The following is a 25,499-nucleotide window of genomic DNA, read 5'->3' as shown; positions in this document are numbered from 1 at the left end:
GGCTACTATTATTACCTTTTGTTTACAGATGAGAAAGCCAAGGCACAGGTCTAGGACCTTTGATCTTTAATTAAACCATGGTGCACAAGTCTATCCCGTAACACACAGCTAACTTTCCCAGACGGATCGCTGTGTCTGTGTGTTGAAATAAGCCTGGAGCATGCAACATGATGAATGAAAGAGAAGGTTGGGCTTGGAATCAGACTCTGTGTAACTTGTGCTCTGCTATCTAGTGGCTGAGTGTTTTGCATCTCAAAAGATCAGTCCTCTGTCTGTAAAATAAAGGTAGTAAACACCACCATTTGATCTAAGTTGACCAGCTGTTCCCATTTGCCGGGGACTAAGGCTTCTCCTTGGGATGAAATGCTGAAACCAGGAAGGTGGCAGGAAAAGCAGGAAAACCAGATGCCACCTTCATCATAAGCATAGCACTGACAGCAATCTGCAGAGACGTGCCTGACGTTTCCCTAAGGGTTCAAGCTCTTCCCAGGACACAGGTGTCCGTGCCCAGAGCACAAGCTGGCTCTCCTGGTGCTCACCCGCACTGCGCACCCCCAGCATGCTCCATTCTTACTGTTGCTGTTCTGACCCCTACCAACCCAGGACAGAGGAACCGTTTCCAGTGCCCGTGGAGCAGGTGACTGGGCATCCCCTCTGAAGTCAGACTTGCACATCTGAGGCTGAGGCATTATCTCAAATGGTTGGTCAGACAGGGTCCAGGGGTCATTGGTGAAACATTTGGGTCATTTTCCAAAACATTTCCAACCAAAGTAACAGCCACAAAGGGAGACCAGACAAGGCAGGAAGAACCGTGCCCTTTCCTTTGTGGAGGTCACCCTTGATTAGACACTCGCGTCCACTAATCTTCCCATCGCCTTGACCCAAGAGGGACAGTATACTCCACAGTTCAGTTTAACTACTCATGTGAAAGCAAAGTGTTTTCATGAAGCAAAGCCTGTCCTGTCCAACATCTGTGACCCTGCAGAGGTCTGTCCACCCCGTGTTCTCTCAGTCACGCTGCCTATTCCCCCCAGACTCCCTCTGCCCTGTCTGCATTTTCATCAGCCAAGGTGAGGCAGTAGAGAAACCCTCTAGGACACTAACCCCGGGCCCTGCCTCCACTTGCTAATTTCTGGTCAGGGAAAGACTCAGGGCAGCCACGATGCAGAGAAAGGTGAAAGGACTGGCCCTGTTCCCCTTTAATTAGGCAGATGATCACTGACCCTCCACTGCTTGGGAAGATTAGCTGCTGAATGCTATCAAACACTAAAACATAAACAAAACACAGTCCTGCCATTATGAATACCACAGTAGGGAAGACAAGCCCGAATACAATTAAAATACAAAGCAGGATGTGAGGAGTAGCAGATAGGAGTGCAAGATGATTCTGGATGGTGACATCATGTCTATCCCAAGGACAGAGATTCAAATCAGCCCTCGCAGAGGGGACTGGTGTCTTGCCTGTTATAATGCACAAGATTAAGGGCAAATACAGGGAAACTGTATTTGGCGAGCCTAGCAAATGAAAGAGAGTGGGTGTGCTTGAAGAATAAATGTCATAGTTTTAATAAAAATTTGTGAATTTTAGAGAAAGTAAAGAAGGTAGAAACTATGAACAAAAATTAAGTTGCAGTCAGAGAGCAGAGCACCTTCAGTGACTGGGCTGATGAGGTTAAGACTACTCTGGTTGCTTTGGGAGGGTAATAAAGTGTTAATCAGGAGGAGGACAAAAGAGGAACTAGGAATGGTTTAGAGAGACTGGTCTGAGAATAGGAGGGCAGGTTGGAGAGGGCAGGGGCGTGGCAGAAGAGGCAAAGGTCAAGGACACGCAGAGGAGATGCAGAAACCTCCTGGAGACCCTGTTAAGGAGCTGCACATGACGTGGGAGTGAAGCAGAGATGTAAATGTGCACAGCAACAAGCACATCTGTGCCATTACAGACCTGTGTGTGAGAGAGAGAGAGATGTGCAAAGCATGGTCCCTTTATCCCTCAGCAAGCCTGGCCCACAGACTCCTGTAGAATCTGTAGAACACACACTCCAACCACTGTTGTTGGCCCACAGTATAAGGAATAATTCCAACCCAGTGTGATTCTAGAAGGACAACCAGTGCTAGGCAAATGGGTCGGCAGACACGGAGAGTCTGGAGAAGAAAGGGCTGGCTAAGAAAATCCCCTGCGCCACATCATGAGTACCAGGAAGCTGCTGCTGATTAAGGATGGCTGCCCACTGACTCTGGGGTGAGCCTCCCGCTCTTCTTCCTCAGTAATTCTTAACAGTAGCATCTAGACCACTGTTCAGAAAGTATGCTACCACTTTAAGTTATACTGTCAGCTTATTAGAACGGGAGCTTCCCTACATCTCGTTCACCACTTTGCACAATAGATATCTGATGAATGCTTAAGTTAAGGCATTATCCTCTCTTTCTTACACACACACACACACACACACACACACACACACACACACACCCCTTCACTGGCAGCTATTTCCTTGGAGGAGGGGACGAGAGGTGGGGAACAGGCAGGCTTCCGGCTCCACCCATCCCTCAGGGAGTGACTTTCTGGCTTTGGCTTCAGATGTTAACGCCTCCTCCCTTGAGTAAGAGCCTTACTCAAAGAAATACATGTGGATGCTGAGACCATTTTACAAATTGTGGGGTTATTAATAGAGAACCTGTAACAACGCAGGGACTCAGGGCAAACCAGATTGGGGTACTTGTTCTACTCACCTGTTACAAGAAAAGATGGTGATGGTGATGATTGCCACAACAAACAACAGAACTACCCCTCCAGCCACAAAGAGGAGATATTGGTTATCAGCTTTACCTAAGAGAAAAAACAAAATTACAGTAGAAATTAGGGACCCAACTAATGCCACAAAAGGAAGGTTGGAAAATGAAGAAAGAGCATATCAATCAGGATGGAATATTAAGAACAGAGAATACAGTAAAAATAGGTTGGATTGAGGGAAAAAAAAAACAATTTTCTTTTAAAGCCTCCTTAATATTTCTGACTCCTCACAGGTTTGTCTCTGTTCCTTGTTAAGCTGGATTCGACAACATAAGAAATAGAATCTGTAGAACACACACTCCCAAAAGCTCCCAATCACATGCACAAAAGCTTTTGTAGAAGAAAATAGCTACTGAAATAGCCTACTTAGGGAGGCCAATTTTTATGTTTGACGTGTTCATTACGCTCAACACCCAACAGTATGTAACTTTAATGTTAACCCACAGAATTTTGTTTAAAAATATTTTCAACTACATTTGAGTTGATGATAAAAGTCAGGAAAAGCATGTTACTCCGACTCCAAGTTTCCCAGAAATGGACTGAAGTGGCGCAGGAGTCTGGAGCCTCGTTCTGGGCCTGTCACGGTGAAGCTGAGGGCCTCCAGCAGAGGCGTCCTTTACCTTCCCTGCATGGGCCTCTCTCTTTATTCCAGTGGTGGCGATGACCTGGTTCTGATGACACCATGGGGCTGTGGTAGGACTCTAATGAGCTGACGTTCCAAAGCATGCAGAACTAATCCTACAGCTACGTCACCTCTGGAGCGTGAGCCCACACAGGTCAAATACCATTTCAGCCTTCTGCCCGGTCCTCCTGGCCCAGCACACCCCACCCATCGCCACCCACAGAACACCTGTGGGGCACCTCCCCTGAGGAGAAGCCCATCAGTCCCCATGGCTGGCGGGAATGGGACTGATGTGCAGACTGGGTCTTTCTTTGGGACAGCAGATTTGCCCATCTTGCCACACAGGAAGGGCGTGGGCTAGAGCACAGAACAGCTTCCCTCCCTCTTGAGACGGAAAGTGGAAGACTTGTGACTGTGACTGCAGGGGTCTGGACCCAGCACAAGTGGAAAATCATGCTTCTCCACCAACTCTCGCCCATCCTGTCCTCAGACCACCTCTTCCCTCCTACGCCACCATGTACCTAAAGGTTTTTCCATGACAAGAACTCACTGTCTAGACCCCCTCAGTCATCTAGGAGCTTTACTACAATGACAAATAATAAACTTTTTTATGATTTAAATTTGTTTAACCTAGATTCTACATGGAAAAAAGATCGACCATGCAGTATTTTTCTCTCTGTGCCTGGCTCACTTCACTTGGCATATATCCTCCAGGTTAATCAGTGTTGCTGCAAGGACAGGATTTCCTTCTTCTATAAGCTGAATATTATTCATTGTGTCTATAAACCATGTGTTCTTCATCCACTGTCTGTAGATGGGCACAGAGGCTATACCCACTAGCTGACCATCATGAATTATGCTGCATGAACATGGGATACAGATGTCTCTTCAAGACACTGACAGTGTTCCTTTGTGGCTACACCCAACAGAGCGATTGCTCTGGTGATACGGTAGTTCTATTTTTATTGAGGCCCCTCCATACCATGTTCCATAATGGTATCGCACTTTAAATTCCCACCAGCAAGGTAGATGGCTTCCTTTTCTTCCACACTCTCACCAACATTGATGATCTCTGGTCTTGTTGATCGCAGCTCTCCTAACCGGATGAGGTGGTATCTATCTCACTGTGGCTTTGATTTGCTTTTCCCTGATGAGTAGTGATCTTGACCATTTTTTCATGTATCTAATTGCCAGTGTTATGTCTTCTTTTTTTTTTTTCAGGTCTAGTGCCCATTTTTTTTCATTTGGATTATTTGTGTTTTTTGACAATGAAATCCTGAGACTTGTGACAACATATATGGACTTAGAGGACATTATGCTAAGTGACATAAGCCAGACATAGAAAGACAAATGCCACATGATCTCACCTGTAGTGTCATCTAGAATTTTCAAAACAATAATAGGAAAACAGTGGTTTCCAGGAGCTGAGGGTGCAGAGATGGTGGAAATGTTAGAGGGTACAGACGTTCAGTGGTAAGATGAGCAAGTTGAGGGGACGCAGTGTGCAGCATTTTTTTTGGGTGGTAAGAGATATGCTAATTAAATTATGGTAATCATTACACAATATTGACATGGATCAAGCCATTATGTTATACACCTTTACTATATTTAATCTTTGACAATTTTTAAAAACTTTAAAGCAATTGTTTTCTTTAGGCTTTATGGTATTTCCAAATTTTTCTAAAAGGTATCTTGCTTTTTTAATCAGGAAAAATCAGGACAAAATTTTAAAGGTCTGAGTGTAAAACAGAACATTCTACCAAACTTTAGTGACTGTTTTTAATAGAGCAGGATGTAGAACTCCTTAGAAGTAGACAGAATGCTTAAGAATGCAGACAATATTTTTAATTAAGCTTTAAGTTATATGAATTCAGAAGTAGAATCCACTTGAAAGTGTGACCATTTGTATCACAACTGGTCAGTTATAAATCCAAATTTCAAATGTTTCAATTTGAAATGTTTCCTATTTTTAACTGTTTCTAGCAATGTGTGACCACTGGAGTCAGATCATTTATTCATTCAGTATTTACATGGATGCTATTTCAAGGCGTATTAACTGGTAATACCGATAGAGAATGAAATTTATATTATTTTGAAAAGTCCTATGTGACTTAAAAAAGCATGGAACTAGTATTTACCCTTAAGAAATAAATGTAAAAGCATGGAGGAGTGGTGCAGATTCAGCCCCTCAGAGCGGGAACATGGACCATCCGAGGCAGAGCCATTTCCCACCCCTGCCTGCCCTGTCAGACTCTGGTGACCATGCAGCTTGCTGGTCCTCATGTGGAAGAAGAAAAAGCAAATAGGAAGGGATGCTTTGGGGAGTTAATAGCTCATAGCGTTCACTTTCTCCCCCAAGTTCTGTTAATAGAGCTTTGGTTGAATGATGTTGGCCCTCAAGCCCTTCTCTGAAGAAAGGAGAATCATTGTCTGTTTCCAGTGGCCACATTTTTGCTGACTTTTTGCTTACATCCCAACGCTCGTTGATTCATAGGGGGACAAAAATGTCTTGAACCATAAAGCCATTATTTCTCCTCCCATCACAAAAGATAAATACAGTTAAAACAATTTAAAGCAAGTCAGTGAAATTTATAAATGAATAATTTACTCCAGGCCTGTGACCCTCCAGGCTAAGTTTCTGTTGGTGACAAGTATTTATGGCTGAGTTATAAACCTTAGAAATGGTTCATGATAGAAATGCTGCCGGGCCCTTCCTGCAGAGCCAGGCGGGCAGAGCAGCCCTAATGCCTGGGGTTCCTCCTTTATTGGAGACGGGTGGGTTAGGGAGTGAAGACACTGAGTAACTAATACCCTAAATAACTGGACCAGAAAACAAGCCAGAAGAACTCATGCATTCCAAGGCTCTAACCAGCCCTGATAAGTCCTGGAAAATATCAGTTACAACTACTCTTTTCTTGCCTCATTAAGAAGAGAAAGAAATGTTAGCTCTCATTCTCTGTCCAGATGGAATGCACCCAGCGATGCAGGCGCAGGTTGGAGAGGTGTGAGCTGACAGAGTGTGCAGGAGAAGGTCATTCCCAGTCTAACTCTCTGGATGATGCAGAAAAATACCCAAACTCATCTCCGTTAGACTTCGGTTGGCTGGAAACACAGACACAGAGGAGGGAAGCGATGGGGCCTTGTCCTGTCTTCTAATTCTTTCCTTGGAAGATCTCATTGAAGGACATTCAGTCTCTTTATCTTTGCAGTTGTGAGATGATGATGAAATAAAACCCAAGGGTCACTAGGGGACTGAACTAAAACACACAGACGTCCTTTAAATATTTTAAACAGCACATAACATAAACTATTAATAGTGTACATTACATATACACTTACATTTTCTATGAACACATTCCCAATTAGAGTTAAATAAATAATTTCGTTTGTTTTGTGTTGAGATGTTGTGTTGAACTAGTCATGTAATGGAGGATGCTTGTTCCTGCAGTAAGATTCAGGTCTTGGGGAAGGAAAGAGATAGTGTCCATCAATGAACATAAAACAATCTTAGACTAGAAATAACGAAAGCCCAAAGTTCGTTGCATCAAAAATGAAATATGCATCAGATGAATATGGGCCTGGTGATATCCCAAGTTTTCAAAGGTCACTTGTCTTTGTGTAAATCAGTTATATGCTTTTTGTATTTCAGAAACTTTAGCCTGTTTTATAGCAAGAAGGTTGTAGGGAATAAATGATTTTCAGAAACCATGACATCAACCTCCAATCTTTCTTCTGAGTAAATAACAAATATTCTTTCCCAAAAGAAAAATGTTGTCAGATTTTAACTGGGGAACATAAGAAACAGAGACTCTAAATAATTATCTGATAATTACTGAACAACCCAAAGGGAGCAGGTTTCTAACCTAAAGTGCAATTTCTCTTAACAGTTTGCCTCTCTTGCTGTAAAACAATTTCCCAACCAGCTTAAGCACTTTGGAACTCTGCCAGCCGAGAAGCACATAGTCTAGAATGGCCCACGCTGTACCTCCACAAGGCAGCAGGACTGCATTAGCGATCTTGGCTCCATCCATGTCACCACGCTGTACCATGAGATGGGTGCTCCATGGTGACTGGCATATGGCGAGGGTGCTCAAGTCAGCACGTGGACAAAAGCAGGGTAAACATCTTTGATTTTGTATATTTATTGAGAAAAATTTCATGACTGAGTCTATTATATGAGATGTCTCACCTTCTTGCCCAAGTACATCTTAGTCTTACGCTTTCTGCACACTCGCCTCGTTGCTTGTAAACACACATTGTTCAAATGTACCATAAGTCAGAATGTCAAGAACTGGGCATGTCTTGCCCACTTCATTAGTGAGTCAGCACCCATAGAAGACTTCCTATAGCGGCCCCAGAGTACGGTCCCCAGAAGAGCCTGTTCACAAGCCTGGTCCTTGGCTGGCATGTGGGAACCCGGCTTCATCGTGTCTTCCTACCACTGCTGGACTGATGGAGCTCATTGTGCTTAGAGGGTCTCCACGTCAGTCTGGTGTATGCTAAGCACGTGCTTTTCTTCTGGGGTATCAGTCAATCCTTCCCGTTTGGCCCTGTGCATCTTTCTCCTTCACTGACTTTGGATCCTTTTGCTGAAATCCACCAGTGCTGGGTCCTGTGAATCCTCCTAGCAAGTTCCAGACCCACAAGGGAGGGCCTCGAGGACCCAAACCCAACTGAGAAGTCATATTTTCATTGTTTCTTGATACCAATGACCTTTCTTAAAGCAACACTTTCATTACATTACTGTAAGAACACATACGTTATGCATCTATGTTACTTATAATATAGTTTTTATATATAAACATATATATATATATATATATATATATATATATATATATATATATATATATATATACACATGATACATATACCTTGTTTATAGGAGCAATATGAAGTAATTTCATTCTGGATAACATATTTCTTTACCTTACTAAACAGGGGATTTCTTTCTTTGTCAATTTTCTGAGTTTATTGTTAAGTTATTTTAACAGAAAGCCAGATTCCCAAGGGCAAATAATCCTGATCAGGACTGAGGGAGGTTTTGAGCCAAAGATGAGAGTTCCCACAAGAGGCATTCTCCTTGGTGGACCAAGAACAGGTCGGGTTGCGTCTACTTCCTTTTCTCTTTTTATATATTTGTCTAATTTCTAATTCCTGATTTTTGCCAAGGCATGTTCAGATAATTGCACATTAAAATACTAGAAATAAAAGTGCACAGGAATAGACTCCACAAGTCTCCCACTCAGGTCAAGACTCAGTGTAAAGTGTTGATGATCATGTGGAATCAACCGCGTACATCACTCTCATCTGCAGACTCGGAGACAAGGTCTGGGAATCTGTTTTTCAGGAGGCACTCCAGAACATTCCACAGCAGTGACCACAGAACTGGCTTTGGGAAACACTGCTGCAGTCTAAAGCACCTTCCAGAGGGGCTCTGGCAGCTGACCCCTTTTCCTCTGCTGATTTCTCCACTCTTTCCTTTTCTGTAGCCTTAATTTTAGAAAACTCAAATCTGTTTTGGTCTCTTCAACTCTTTGAAATGCATGTAAATCTTTTTAAAATGGAAGGGACGTTCTCATCAACTTTGTAATGGAAAAGAATCTTTCTCAAGGACTTGGGAGCCATCCCTGTGAAATGGAATCATCCCAGTCTCTGTGGGAGGGAAGGAGGGAGGCTGGATTCCACTGGCTCTGCCCCCGAATGGCAACCACTCCTTCAGGAAGACTGAGATGTTTGGATTCCCTGTGGGTAAAGCCATTCAGCTAACACAGGTGGCCACCCCCATTACCAGGTGAGCCCAGGATGAACTGTGCGTGACAAATGGTGCCCTCAAGTCCCTTTCCTGAAGCCTGCTTACTATTTACCTTTAGGACATGCATGCACGGGGCTCTACTTGCTTGTCTATAAAAACAGTGAGATTTCTTTCCATCCCTGTAATCTCTTAGTAGACTTCCTGGGATGTAGGTAACATTCTGGTTCAATGTTTTTTTATTCAATAATAAAACTGTTTTCTTTCCCTTCTACCTTGTGGAGTAGTTTTTCCTCTTTCGTAGGGAGTAGATTTTGTTTCTGATTCTATTTCCGCAGCATATGGTTTAATATCCCTGTTGTTTAGCCAGGCTAACTCTATACTACAATGTTACTATTATGCTTCTCCTCAAGGATACAACAGGAAATTTTCAAACGTTCTGATGCTATCAAGATAAACAACCTGCCACCTGCAAGTTGCAATAAGACACCCAATAGGCAACCATACTACTGACACATTTAGCTGAAGAATATGAAGTTATATAAATGGGAGAGAATACAAATGGTCAGAATATGTTATTACAGGAAGTAAACTCTGGTTTGTCTTGGAAGGTTTTACACTTAAGACTTCACTATCCTGCGGAGCCACACGCTCCAGCTCTGGCTGCAGTAGTCATTAAGTAATCAAGGTCTACTGTACAAGTGCAAAGGGAGAGCAGGGTTTAAGGAAAGAAGGAAAGAGGAGCTGAAGAGGGAAGGAGGGGCATGTGAGGGAACCTGTAGCAGACTCCTGGCATTCGCTGAAGGGAGCAGATTTTTCCATAGGGGAAGAATCTAGTGGGGGCTCCGGTGAAGGGGTGCACAGGTGCTTCACAATGCCCAGAAGTCATGTCGGGGCTGAGACTTCACCACTCTCCTGATGCCCAGAGGCTCCTCCTAGAGTTCCCTGTCCCAGTCCTTCTTAAGCTACTAATACCATGTTTCTTGAGGTCCAACACCAGGGTGGCTGGAGTCCAGCCAGGGCCTTTGTGCTGCACCGCCCTCCCTTGGGTGGTGGGAGGGCAAGAAAGGGCAAGAGTGAGAGAGAAGGAAGCGGTAGACTCATCCTTTTCTCAGGAACGCACTCCATGTTAACTCCACTCCACCATAAGGGCATTCATCCTTCAATGAAGACCTCCCTCCTGACCTCCTTGCCTCTTCAAGGTCCTATCTGTCTGGCTGGGGCTGGGGCTCAGTGACAGAGCGATTGTCTCAACCATGTGAGGCACTGGGTTCCATCCTCAGTACCACATAAAAATAAACAAACAAAATAAAGATACTGTGTCCATGTATGACTAATATATATATATATATATATATATATATATATATATATATATATATAGAGAGAGAGAGAGAGAGAGAGAGAGAGAGACAGAGAGAGAGACAGAGAGAGAGAGAGAGTCCTATCTGTCAACTGGGATTGGGTTTCCAACATTTGAACATGGAGTGACACATTTAAACCACAGGATTTCCTAATCTGTTCTTGGCATGGACTTGACTTCACCAGCACCAGCACCTGCTCCATAGACCCAAGCTGTCTGAGTCACTTGTAGACCATGTGGAAAGCCTATCCCATGTGATCTGACTCCCTGACATCCATGAAACCCGTGGAATAAAGAACAGCAGGGTCTGGAGAACAGCTCCCCACACAGCGCCTGAGCCTGAGGCTGCGGACCAGAGTGAGCTGAAGCCCCTGTGCAGGAAGAAAACCGAGGGAGACGGAGCCCCATTGCGGGGCCCGCACTTGCTCTGTGTCGGCCCAGCTTGAAACCTGGGCACAGACCTCCTGGAAGGAGGGCACGAGGCTCTGTGACCCTCCAGGCACCAGCTGCTGACAGTGATGACAGTTTTCTTCTGCTTGGAGTAGAAGTACAGATCTGTGGCTAAGGACAGGGACCCTGTAGCCAGTCTCACAGCTCTGAATCCCAGCCCCTCTACTCCCTGGCGGTAAGCTTGGATCAATTGCCTGAACTCTCCGGGATCTCACCTCCTCATCTGTGAAACATGGATACATCAGAGTTGTTGTGACAGGTCAGGAAGCAATTATGCACAAATTCTTAGAATAGCCACTGGCACACATAGAAGTACAACACATATGTTCATCAAGTCGTGGCCAAGACACAGCCCCAGGACAATTCTTGCAGCTGCTAGTTATAACTGTTTTGGGGTGTCCTTAGAAAACATCAAAATTCAAACCACACGGCTCTTGTGACCTTCCCATCACTGACACAAATATGTGAGATGACCAACTTGTGAAGCGGAAAAGGTGGTTGTGACTCACAGTTTGGGAGGTTCCAGCCCATGATCAAGTGGCACCCTTGCTTTGGGACCTATGAAGAGGGAGCAGGGCATGGCGGGGAGTGCATGGTGGAACAAAAGTGTTCACTGCATGAACAGGGAATAAGAGAGGGGAAGAAGGGGGCTGGGATCCCACCACTCCCCTCAGTGGCTGTCCCCTGATAATCTAACTGCTTCCCACTGGCCTGCCTCACAAAGGTCCTGTCACCTCCAAGTCGCACTAACCAGGGACCAGGCTGTTAACACATGGGACTGAGGGGGAAGTTCAAGATCCAAACTGTAGCTATGCCACCATAAACACCTGTGTGTAAGCCTGTTGTGAATGTTATACAGATATTTTCAGAACATGAAATACACAGAAAGCACTGGACTGAACGAACGTTACCTCTGAATGTTCTATTTCTATCCAACTTTAAGCAGTTGTAAAAAAAAAAAAAAAGTTAACCGAGTTGCTTTTAAAAAAACTATATACAAACCAATACCTGACAATAAACAAGATGTCTGGTAATGATTTAAATCTGAAGCTTTATACACCAGAGTCCAGTTTCCCCTTTGATCTTTTGTCTTATAAAAGAGCCAATGATTTTAAAAGAAACCTCATGATGAGATTTCAAAAATGATACCTTCCTTGATTGGATTAGGAAGCAAAACAGCAGTCAACCTAAAAGCAAAATAAAATGATGAAAGTATTTTAGAGTTGGCATATATGCATGTGTTAAGTATGGGTGTAAATCACACGTATTGATTGACTGTTTACCACAGCAGGTTGAATAATGAGTCTGTTGCTCCTTCTAACAAATGTTCACAGATTTATTAATTCATACACGTGTGCATGTGTGTGTGTGCGAGTGCACACACCCACACACTCACACACACACACATGAATGAAGAATAAAGAGTCTATCTAACTGTACCAGATGAGATGGAAGAAACTGAGGCCCATTAACATCAAACACCTATACTTTGTGAGCTGCCTTTTTCTATATGCACAAATTCACTCTCTACCTAGCTCAGAGTTGGGGTCATGGGCACATTGGATCCTTGAGCATCCTTTGCTAATGTGGTCTTGACAACCACATCTGCTCTTCCCTTGCCCACGCCCATCATCATGATGACAAGGTGTTTTTTCATTTTTCTCAATTTTAATATTGCTAACACTGTTTACCTTTCCACCAACCCAGGGAGAACATTAACATTCCAACTCTGTACTTTTGAAAGGAATAATTTCTTGTGAGTTAATAAAATAAAAAGTCACTATGACAAATAAATCACTGAGCACCATGGCCACTTCAGAGTTCTAAAAAATAGTGAAGTGCACTGAATTTATTCTGGAAATAAATTTAAGAGTGGTCAATGAGGATGGCAAAATATTTATTTTATAAAAGCTTTAAAGGAAAACATATTTCTCTGTTGAGTAAATACTTTTAGGAATCACTGAATCATTTCAGTGTAAATTATAGTTTTAAAAGATACAAATTGAGGTTCAAAGACATAATTCTAAGAACGACAGATCCATGCTTATTCTTCATGTCCTTATCTTTTAAATAACATAGTCCTCTACAAAACCATTATGTTGCCTTTGAATATTTTTCAGGATCAAGTCAAGAATTTTTGAAATGCTTCAGATGGAGTTAGCAATCTTCATCTGATTAAATGAATTAGAATTTATACAATGAAAATTTTTGTTAAGATGAAAATGCCATTAATCTTATATGAAGAATCAATTTCAAAACATGTTAAGTAATTTTCTTCTTGCCTTTGGAGAAAACTACTCACTCGCCCACGTTCAGTTTCTAATAAAGCTCTAAGGGACAGTCACAGGCTATTAACAATTCCCTGGAGTTTTTAGAATGAAAATTCCATGCATTACAAAAAAAGTATAAATGGTAATTTTGCAGTTGGAGTCATTAGAAAGGCTCTTGAATAACTGTGGCCATGCACAGATTTTAAGGGGACAGAAAATTAGTATGTTTGTGTGAATTTAAATTTCTACCTGTAAAACTTGTAAGAGAGAAGAAAATTTCATGAAAACAGATTGATATTCAATCTAAAGACAAAGACCCACTTATAGAATAGCAATTCCTAGTGTACACATTACTATATATACTCAACAGTGTTACTTATCAAATCAATTTAATGTGTGACCTTTCAGAAATTTCTTCTCTCTGATATTAACTTGTCACTATTATTCAATTCAATATCTTATTTATCTCTACAAATAGGGTACGTATAAGAAATGACTATAGACAAACATTCCATGGAATTGTGCATTTGAAAAAATAAATCCGTATGTAGGGCTTATAAAGAAAATTAACTGACCAGTTGCATTTTTTTAAATGCAATGCCTTATAAAAACCCTGCTTTGGGCAGAGGCAACTGAAAGGTACAATGACCTAATAGGCCATAATTGAGGAATCAACTCACTTGTGATGTTGAAAACAGTATGTTATATCTGGATACCCAGTCATCATCCAGAATTTTAAAAGCAAACTAAATTGGGCTGAAATTTGTGACAGATCTGTTTCAGTAGAAGCTATTCTAATTATGAGTAGTGTCACTGCTGCTATGGGATTCTGGTTGTGTGGTCCTATCATATAAATTAACTGCTGTGGATGTTTTATTTTCCATATAGGTAAAGATTATAAAAGGCTGAAATTCATCACACTGTACCATGGAAATGGATGTGTCCATCAGCTCAGTGTATAGCAGCTCTATTCTAAATTCTAAATTCTAAATTTATAGGAATAGGAAAGAAGGCTGTGAATTAACAAAATCCTAAAAATTCAAAAAAAAATTAACTTACCTCTAACCTGAAACTGCTCTAGAATCCAAATCAACAGGGAGCAAATTGGGTCAAGTTTAGCAGAAATTAAAGACCAAAGAAATAAACAAAATAAAAGAAGAAATGAAATTTATTTCTTCTTCAACATTCTCATAGTTCAACTCAAGAGGACAGAGTCTTAGACTCAGTAGTATTCACCAAGCCATCCATAGCCAAGAAGTAGAAAAAGCATTTGATAAAATTTAATATCTTTTCATGACAAAAACTCTTATACTAGGTGTAGAAGAAACTTACCCCAAAATAATAAAGGCCCCATGTGAAAGGACTCTACAGTGAAAAGCTGAACCTTTCCTCTAAGATCAGGAATAAGACAAGAGTGCCCAGTCTCAGCTCTTGTACTCAATGAAAACTTAGAGGCCCGAGTTAGCCATAGCAATTAGACATGGGGGGTAGGGGGAATGCATCTGAATAGGAAAGGTGAAGTAAAACGAGCAATTTGCAGATGACATAATCACAACTGTATAAAATTCTGGAGACCACACATATACAACATTTAGAACTGATAAACGATTCAGGAAAGCAGCAGGTTAGAAATAGAAAACCATTATATTTCTGTATACAACAAATAATACAAAAAAAGAAATGAAGAAAATAATCCATTTACAATAATAACAAAAATAAAATAATACTTAGGATTAAACCTAACCAAAGGGGTGGAAGTCTTCTACTCTGAAACTTAGAGACAACCCACTCTTCCTTGAAGCTATTCTGCCATCTTTGCTCAAGAACCAGCAAAGGTTTTCCTTGACTATTCCACAAATCCAGAATTTCACCAAGTCAATATGTCATTTAACCTACCTCATCCTACACTGACCCAGAACTTGGACTCTCTGCCAATTTGTTCATCTGATTGCCATCACCCACACGGCCCCCTCTCCCTATTCACCCCTCACCCCTCCATGATCGGCATATCCTCCCTCATCAGCTCCACTCACCACACACCTCATTTGACACATGGTGGCTTGGTCACATGGCCTCATAGGTGGAAGAAGATCACAGAAGTATGTGAGTAAGTATGTGAACTGAAGTTTATTCAAAACTAGTCTCCTCTTGAAACCTTCAGTGGTAGCCAATTTCATTTATTTTATCCTCAATCTTTTTATACTTAATAAGCTCAATTTAAACAATAATAGCCTGATTCCATAATTTCTTTTGGAGTTACCTGAAACACCTCTCTCATGACTACTAAAAATCTGGAGGCTATCAAAGACCAAAAATAATTTTGGTTTGTTGTCAGTAAACCCACATTTTCTCCCCCTTCCCTTACCCTTCTGGTCAAGTTTCAAGTTCAGAAAGGTCAATCTGGAACTACTGCATACATTTCCAGCCCCTGAGTGGTGTTGCTAAGACGTTGGCATTTCCTTCCACTCAGAGAAGGAAGTCGAAGGCAAGTCAATTCACGCCTTGCCATCTTCCTCCTCTGCACAAATCACAGGAAGGCCTGGATATAGGACGTATTGGTTGGCAATTATATAGTTATTGGTTGGGGATTATACAAAATCTTTTGGGCAACCTCTGACTAAATGATTCCTTGTCTGATAAACACAGGCAGGCAGCAGTCAGGGGAGTATGTATATATTTGTGTGTGTGTGTGTGTAAATTTAAGTCTTAAAAATCTCTCTTTTGGATCCAATAGTACGTCCTATAAAAGAAGTTGATGGGAACTAACAAAAGAATGTATGGCACTTTATAAAATTTGTGTCACAATCACCTTTCCCTGGACAGTTGAAATAAATTAAATCTGTTCCAAATCTTATACCTGTCTTTCTGGTTTAATCTCTACATTGATTTTTGACCAAACAGCCTCAGGACTTGAAATAATCAAATTGCACCAGACAAAACACAAATGACCTATTTTGCTTTCAGACTGGTTTTTTTAGATTCGGTCTTTACTTATAATAATTGAAAAAAGAATTAAGCCAAAACATACAGTCAATAGCTGTCATCTTCATCAATTTTACTTTTCTACTAATGGATATAAGTCCAGTTGTTTTTCTTGCAATCTGTCAATTGGATGTCAAAAAGCCATTTTGCAGCTGTTCAAAACTCATGGGCCCTTACAGGACCCATCATTACACTGTCACCTTTATTTCATTGGCAGATTTTTGAAATTGTTTATAATTTACACACACAAAAAGAGTTTTCTGCAAGAATCTTAGTCATATTTGGACAAATCAAAGACAGGTTTATTAATTAGTAAAAGTTAAATAACTATCTCCTAAAAATCTCTTACCTTCATTTTCTCTGTGATTTAAGATGTTTCTAATTACTTTTTCAGCCCACAATGGACAAGGCCTTATTTCCAATTTTTTTTAATGAATTTGACTTTTTTTTTTCTGAATAGAACATTTTCTTTCTTTAGTCTTTAAGAAAAAGTTAGTATCTGTTTTCACTTTTTTTTTCCTGGCCAGGTTCAAAAACTATTTCTGTAATGCAAGATTTTTTTAAGTAAGAACTATTTTCTATGTCTACAGAAATACGATCAACATTTAAAATGTGGAAACTCTGCTCATTTTCCCTCTCCAAAATATTCTAACACCGTTCTTTGACATTAAGTTCTAAGTTCAATGTGTATCTCATGCCAGGCTTCCACCATCCTCGAGATGGACAGAGGAGGCTGGTGTGCTGCCTCTTAATAGATGAATGGATAAAGAAACTGTGGTATATATACACAATGGAATATTACTCAGCAATAAAATTATGGCATTTGCAGATAAATGGATGGAGTTGGAGAATGCCATGCTAAGCAAAGTAAGCCAATCCCAAAAAATCAAAGGCCGGATGTTTTCTCTGATACGTGGATGCTAATTCACATGGGGGTGGGGCATGGGACAAGTGGAGAAATTGAATTGAACAAAGGGATGGGTGGGGAGGGGAAAGGGCAAGGGGATAGGAAAGATGGTGGAATGGGATGGTCTTCATTACCCTTGGTACACGTATGACTGATTGCACAAATGGTGTGACCCTACTTTGTGTACAACCAGAGAAGTGAGAAATTGTGCTCCATTTGTGTACAATGAATTGAAAAGCATTCTGCTGTCAGGTATAACTGATTAGTACAAATAAATAAATAAATAAACAGAGTGTCTGCATATGGAAATCCCCTCTCCTCCAGCCATTTCCTCATTGCAAGGGCCTCAGCAGGTGCAGTGGCTGAGGCTGTGGTTAATAGCCTTTCTCCTTCAGTTCCATTTCAGGAAGGACTATCAGCCTACAGTGTCATCTGAGGCCAAAGGCGTAGCCAAAACCTAGGGAGCCTTGGCTCCAAATGTCCAAACATAAGCCAAGATCAAGAAACTGGCCAAAAGCACAGGTTTTAAAGAAAGCAAGGGACCACTCAGATGCAGACCCTGAAAGTCAGCTCAGGGAGCCTCAAGGTCAGGGTGCTTCTGTGTTCAGGTCTGAAACCAACTGAAAAGAGACTCTGCTCTGGCCCAGCAGCAACCGCATGATCCCCTAGCTCGTGCCTCCAGTCACCCCGAGACCAACTTACACGTGACCTAGCACTGTGTCGTTACTGCTGGGGTTACCGAGGGATAATACCACCCTATCACCTGCAACAAAAATATCAATAGAATCTGGCGAGGTAGGAGTAATGAGATTGAAACACAGGGCCCGTAACATCACGCTTTTGGTTTTGATTTCCTTGATTTCAGGAACATTGAAGATGAAAAAAATAGAAAATGTTTTTTTTTTTTTATTGTACAATTTGTGCTGAACGGATTAGTGAGATAAAAAGATCCTGAATCCTAGAATAATGATAAATGTGCCTGAACTAAACCATTAAGAACATGATTGAACAGTAGCATCTCATTAAATGAATGCAGGCACCACAGAAAGAACAGCAGCAACCCATCCTCAGTGGTTGGCTTTTTCCCATTTTGCCCCTGGAAAACACGGCCCACTCACCGTCAGTGATGGTCAGTTTTGCCACGAAGGTTTCATTTTCTCCAGAGCGGGCAGAGAAGCGGCAGCGGTACAGCCCCGAGTCCGAGGTGGTGGCGTTCGGGATGAGGATCCAGCTGCTCCTGCTGCCCTGGCTGCAGTTGCTACGGATTTGCCTGGGGAACTTTGAGGTGTAACTCCTCCCTTGGGACAAGTTGCAGCAGGTTAGGAGGTCTATCTGATAGGGCTGGATCTTTTCCCAGGTGACTTGATGCACCAGCCCATCCATCTGAAGCTGATAGTTGAATGTGACATTTTTTCCAGATTCTGAGACGATGTGGTAATTCAATGGTGCATCTGTCTCAAAACTATCTGAAAAGAAACAGCAAGTGATTAGACTTAGGTAGTCACATTGTTGGACTCAGAGGTGGAAACCACCCAGAAAGTTCTATCAAAATGGTTGGCGATGTTATTTAATGGAGTTTCACCCTTGGTAAGTGATGACTTTATATGCATTTTTGCAAGAGAAAGGAACTTCTTAAATGCTGGTAGTCAGAAAAGAGGACTCGACATTCACACATAGTCTTGCAGTGTTTCTTGGTTAACCAGATAATGAGAAATATAACCAAAACCCCTGGCACTTTTCTCTTTAGTGATTTTATCATGAGTCTGAACTTCACAACACTCCTGCAGTCATGCTGAGCCAGTGACTCAGGATCCACTGTGAGTATCAAAATTTCCAGATTAGAGTCATACCAACTAGGCTTTTAGTGGTTATAAAAAAGGTACTAGAGGCTGGGGCTGTAGCTCAGCGGCAGAGTACTTGCCTAGCATATGTGAAGCACTGGATTTGATCCCTAGCACCACATAAAAATAAACAAATAAAGGCATTCTATCCATCTACAACTACAAACATTTTTTTAAAAAGGTACTAAATCATTTTCATTGAATATATGCATAAAATCATTTTTTAGACATATATGCTTATATTGTGCCTCAATACAAGAGAGGGAGAATATTGATAGAGACTACACATGGAGTGAATTCCTGGTACCATGAAGTTCTCCAATATTCTTCCCACTCCCAATACCATTTCTGGAATTTCCAGCACAAGCATTCAGGAACTGCCCTAAATACCTGAAGGAACAGGTCCTAGTGTGTTCTATGTACCCATGGGGTATCCCTGTGTTCCTTTTGGAAATCTGCAAAGTCAAACTTATTTTCAAAGTAATGTTAAGATGTAATGGACTCTCTTCACTCTTGATCTCTCCCAAGTATACGGCAGACTCGGCCAGAGGCTCTGACAGCCCATGGATGTGTGCTTGAACATGCATGTGTTTGGAATTGTGCTCAGCATCAACCTCTAGCACTGTAGTGTGATAGCTACAGCCTGTGTAAGCAAATGCTTTTTGGGTGCGTGCCTCACTAATTTCGAAGAGTATAAACGGGTCCTGAGACCAAGAAGTTTGTGAACCTAATGGAGAGAATGAACTGAAGGAATGATTTCTCAAAGTTCTGGTAGGCAGAGCAGCAGCAGGTGTACCTGTTTGCAGGGATCACACCTTCCTTCCTCTGATGGCTACTGCTGCGGCCCAGGGTTTTGACCTGACATCTCAAGGGGAAGGAGGCCTGAGCAGGGGTGAGGTCGTGGAGCTCATGGGCAACAGAGGAAACACTGAGGGGAAGGTGTCCATCATCTGTGTCATCGTGTGGCCAGAAGCCTCTGACTTACAACAGGAACCACAGTGACAACAACCGAGGAGCCATGGGTGGAAGGAGATAAAAAGGAAGAGAAGAAGAAAAAGACAGAGCACAGTTAGAGATGTGGTCTCCCCTCCTGCCGCCCCGGACTGGAGTGGCTGGGATCCCAGGCATGGGCCACGGGGCCGCCATGTGAGAGCCTCGGAGAAGGAATGTCTGACACACAGTAAGACTGACTATCTGACACTTCACTATCTTTACGCTAACTGCGTACCACAGTTCAATCCCCACTGAGAGTCAGCTTCAGCCAGTGGTTCAGGTGTCAGAACGTCAAGAGAAGCCACAACCCTCGGTTTTTCAGTCTGTGACCATGCAACTGTGCACCCAAGTTAACACTTCACCCACATGACAAGCACATCGAAACGCTTCTTCTGAAATTTTAAACCAACACAAGAAAAGGGAAGGAAAAGGTGGAGAGGGAGAAAATTTATTTAAAAATGGGGAAAAGAATAAGGAAATTAAAGCTCAAAGAAAGGAAAAGGGAAATGAAAATTAAGATGGGAAAGAAAGAGGAGAGAAATGGAAGAAATGAGGGGCCACAGGAAGACGAGCTGAGTTGGACAGCAGCACCCCGTGCTGGGGAATAAGAGGACACACAGGAAATGGCGGGGTGTCCGCAAGCCCCGCAGGAGCCTGGGAGTAAGCGGCCCACAGGTCCTCGGTGTGGATTTGCTGTTTGACTTCAGGGCTCTCTCTCACAACTGCTTTTCTTCTTCCCTCTGGATGCTTCTCTCTTCCTACGCAGGAGCCATCTTCACCCGCCTCTCTCCCACAAACCTGCTCCCACAAACCTGCTCCCACGAAGCTACCCACACCTGTTGACTCAGGTACAAAGTGGGGGTCCTCCTCAGGAATATCTGCATTTTCACAGAGGATAGATCCATTAAGTAAGGGGGGAATCCCCAGTGACACAGACCCAGGCCTTGGGGACACAGATGGAGGTGGCCCTGTGAGAGCAGGGTGCAGGGAGGTCACAGCACAGGCTCTGTATAAGGACCCAGGCCCACATATTCACAGACCCACACTAGAGCTTGAAGACCCAGGACAGGCAGTGGGTTTGGAAGAACAGAATGGTCCCCATGGTCCCTTCCGGATGACCTGAGTGACTAAGTGGTGGTGGCAGATGAAGAGCAAGACCCACGGAGGCCTGCAGAATCTGCCTTGCCTCAGATGTGGCTTGTGGCTTCTCGGGTGACCTGGCCCTCCTGCGTGGCCAGATGGAAGGATACCCAAGGATGACACCGAACATAACAACCAGGAAGCCCCCCCCACAAACAAGACCATCACCCTGACACACTGGGAGTTCAAAAGTGAGTCCATCCAAATCAGGGACCCAACTATCCTACTGAAGAGGGAAGGAGGAGGTGGATTCTAATGTCATGCCGAAAACAGAAATGAAAGTAACAGCTCCAGTTTACTCCACACCTACATTCAGCTGTGTGGACTGGGTTATTTTTACATGAGTTTATTGCGGGGCGACATCCTGAAGCACTCTGTACCTTGCATGTGACTTTTCTGGCATGACAGTCGATCATTCCTAAAGTCATTTCAGTGCTTCGTCCCCTTTCTCAAGCACCACTCAGTCCTAGGAGTCCACACATTCCTGGTCACACCTGTGCCTCATGCCTCAGCCCTCGTGCACCTGTAATCCTGCTGCCTCAGACTCCTGAATCTCTGGAATTACAGAGACATACCCCTGTGCCGGGCCTAGCCAGGCCTTTTTACAGTTCTCTTTTCTTAACGCTGAGAGCCATGCTTCACCTGGAGTAGAGGAGAACTCAATATTTTTTTCTTTAAAGAGAGAGAGAGAGAATTTTAATATTTTTTTTTTTAGTTTTTGGTGAACACAACATCTTTGTTTGTATGTGGTGCTGAGGATTGAACCCGGGCCGCACGCATGCCAGGCTAGCGCGCTACCACTTGAGTCACATCCCCAGCCCCAAGAACTCAATATTTTTTGAATAAAGAATTAATTTGCACTTTCACTCTGTAGGCAGTATTCTGTATCTTTGGGTGGATCGAGGGTATTTACATCCAGAATAACTATAAATATTAAAATTGTGTTTTAAATGGTATTTGCAATGCCAGAGTGAATTCATGGCTATGTTCCAAACAGAGGTCACCAGTATGTGTAGATTCAGAAAAAGACACCCATGTTTCCACAGAGCCACCCTGTAAGGAGCAGTCTCCCCAACATAATCCAACTGCATGCTGATCAAGTCCTGAAGTCTAACTACCAGTTTACAGAGAGCAGAGAAACATGCAGAATGACCCATGGGAAAGCAGTGCATGGGATATGAAAACCCTAAACAAAAGATGAGGGAGAAAGGAGGGGGGGAACTAAAGGGGAGAGACGTATCTACCAGTTCCAGTGCATGGAGTTGAAAAACGGACGCTGTGAGGTGGAGGTTCAGTATGTAATAAGAACTGAGTAAGAGGAGGTTTGAGATACAGGCAATCACATGGGTCCCAACTTGACGGTTCACCTAGATGGCGCACGGAGTTCACGATGCTCTTCTTTCCCCATTGGTGTATGATTGTCATTTCCATAATAAAAGATGTAATAGCTGCACCATGAGGTCTGGGAAGACGGAGACTAAGCTATTGTACACACCTTCACCCATGACCACGGCTCATGCTCAAAACAATATAATCAGGTGATATAGGATGGGACTGGAGGGCTGGGGATATGGCTCAGTTGGTAGAGTGCTTACCTCGCATGCCCAAAGCCTTGGGTTCAATCCCCAGCACTACCAGGAACAAAACAAAATAAGGAACTGGTTCACGGGTGGAAAACAAAATAAGGGACTGGTTCACGGGTGGAAAATAGAACTTTAACTTTTCCAAGGTGCAGTACTGGCAAATAGCAGAACCCAAAACCAGAGGAAAACATTGGGTTTCAGAGCCCTACGGGGTTTCCACGCCAGAACCCCAGCCCCTGTGGAAGCCTCCCATTGTCTTTAGCCTCTACCTCCTAGTGGACTGATGCTTCTTCACCTCTGAGTAGGGTCTCTCTCCAGCCCTGAGAGACCCTATGGTGCCATCCACCCCTCTTTCTCCTCCCCTTTTCATTGACTTTCTGGAAGGAGTGGGTTCTTCTCCTGGCTCTGCCCCCTGGTTTCGCACGAGGACCTCATGCAATCTAGCACCCATCTGACCATTCGTCAACACTGCAAATGTCACCAAGTCCTTGGCCCTGAGCACCAGCTGTGTGGCCCTCCTGAAAACAGTCCACCCACCCTTGGTTTTGGTGACATAGGCTTTCCTGTCCCTCTCCCCTCCTCTGGCCTCCCTGTACTGCCTCTTGAGTACTTCCTTGATTGGTCCTTTTCAATGTGGCCATGCCCCAGGGTCACCTTGCCCTCCCCCTCCACACACCATCCTTGGGTGACCCTATCTACTTTCACTTGTCAACCACTTATCCTGTGCAGGTGAAGTGCAAATCTCTAATTCCCTCTCTGACAGGCCTCTCCAGAGCTTCTGAAACAAGAACAAGAACATGTTCTTATGAAGTTCAAACCAGACTACAAGTGGAACAGCTCAGAATTGCCCTAAGCCTTCTGTGGGAGCGCTGTTACTGTACCAGCCCAGTTGGAGTGATAATGATAACAGAGGCTTCACGTGTTCCCAGCCGTGCCCAGAGGATGAAGATGCTCAGTTGAGAACCTTTCCAAAAACTCTTAAGAATGACCCATATAAATGCATAATAAAATGTTGACTGCATAGTGATTAATTATAATGCATAATGATTAAGGAAGCATTCTAAAATGACCTGTGACAGAGCTCTCAAAAATAAGCAGGCAAATAAAGCAGTTACAAGCAAGGTCCAGAGCGTGGAGAAGGGGCACTTCTGGAGCTCACAGGGCATGCAGTACGGAGGCTGTGCTGAGGGCAGCCTAAATTTTTCCAGAATTGTTTGACTCCCTCAGAGTTCTGCCTATGACAGCCGAAAGTGAAGAAGTCAGCGGCAGCACCAAGCAGAACAAAATGGGAACAAATCAGAGCCTGTAACCTTCAGTAGGTTGGCTCGTGACCAGGAAGCCGAGCCACACACGTGCCAACTGCTAAGAACTCCCTGTGACGCGCTCATGCTAAACACAGGAGGCAGAGATAGTGTCAGATGGCTAGGTGTCCATCAGCAGATGAGTGGATAAGAAAAGGGGGCATAGATACACAATGGATGACACTTCTCTAAAAAGCTGCAGCGTTCCATGATGACCAGATTGGGGGATGAGTTGAACATGTCCCCACATACACATGGCACACCCCAGTTTCTGGGAATGTGACCTAATCTGAAAATAGGGCTGTTGCAATTGTTAAGATGAGGTCATGCTGGCATAGGTGCCTGATCTCCTTGTACAAAGGGAAACTTCAGCTGAGCACAGAAGCACACACTTGTAATCCCAGCAGATTGGGAGGTTAAGACAGAAGGGTTGTGAATTTTAAGCCAGCGTCAGCAACTTAGTGAGGCACTTACCAACTCAGCAAGACCCTGGATCTAAATAAAATATGTATTTTTTAAAAAGGTCTGGGACGTGGCTCAGTGATTGAGCACCCTGGGTTCAATTCTCAGTTCCAAAAAAAAAAAAAAGCACAGGGGCAGGGCACAGGGAAAAGGCCAAGAGAAGATGAAGGTAGAGACTAGGGGTGCTTCTGTCTACATTTAGCAAATGCCAAACATTACCAGCACCTGGAAGAAACAGAGAAAGGCCTGAGACAACCTTCCCCTTGACTCTCTCTCAGCCTCCTTAACTGCCGGACAGTGCATCTCTGCTGTGTGCACCACCTAGATGGTGACGCCTTGTAACGGCAATCCAGGCGTCAGGACCTCACCCTCCGAGGATGGTCCAGGTTCACGTTTCAGGATGTCTGGGGGCTCCAATCAGCAGCAGCAAGTCCGCCCTGCTAGGAGAATCAGCAGCCCCCTGTCATGTGCTGCTGTCCCCATCCTTCATGTAGAGTGCAGATAAAAGGTAAAGGAACTAAACAAGATAAAACAGCTAAAGCGTTGCTTGCCTGAAAGGCACAGATAAACCTGGAAGGATGAAAGCACAGTCTAGAGATAAAGTAGCCTGACGAAGCTGCCACAAGGGCAGGCCAGGCAGGGACATTTGTCTAAATGAAAGAAAGTAACTAGAATCAGGAGGGCCGTCCTGGACGCAGAGAGAGACTCAGCCCCAAACCTGCGTACACAGTGGAGATGTGCAGTAAGTCCACAACGCCACACACCTGTCTACGCACAAAAGAGCAAGAGACTCGCACGCAGCCTGGGCAGATTCATGATTCCCGGCACCTGCCACTCCAGGGCACTGCCCAGGCTGTTTCCCAAGCCAGCTCCCTGGGGGCTCCCGACACTTGGGATCCTCTCACTGTAACTTCTGTTCAGGTTCTAATTGTGCAAAAGTAAGTTTTGGTCTTTCTGCCCTGACACAATTAGAGCAACGCTTTTCATTTAAGCCAGTACCATAAAGTTGCTAAAGCCCATGAAAAAAAGTCTGACTTTTGAG

At 43.4% G+C, this 25,499-nt stretch overlaps 1 protein-coding gene across 1 annotated transcript in view; it reads right to left on the bottom strand.

Annotated features, from left to right (window-relative positions):
* LOC143410839 (CD226 antigen-like) overlaps positions 1-25,499 on the bottom strand; it is a 59,153-nt gene that overhangs the window by 3,944 nt on the left and 29,710 nt on the right. Inside the window, exons 3-4 of the mRNA XM_076871579.1 lie at positions 18,256-18,603; positions 2,731-2,827 (exon numbers count right to left, since the gene is read on the bottom strand). Coding sequence (XP_076727694.1) covers positions 2,731-2,827; positions 18,256-18,603 — 445 coding nt within the window. The remainder of the gene's footprint in view (positions 1-2,730; positions 2,828-18,255; positions 18,604-25,499) is intronic.

This window comes from Callospermophilus lateralis, chromosome 11 (genome assembly GCF_048772815.1).
Source record: "Callospermophilus lateralis isolate mCalLat2 chromosome 11, mCalLat2.hap1, whole genome shotgun sequence".
In the NCBI taxonomy this organism is placed as follows: Eukaryota; Metazoa; Chordata; class Mammalia; order Rodentia; family Sciuridae; genus Callospermophilus; species Callospermophilus lateralis.
Note: the sequence above shows the minus strand (reverse complement) of the source record. Positions and strands in the feature narration are given on the sequence as shown.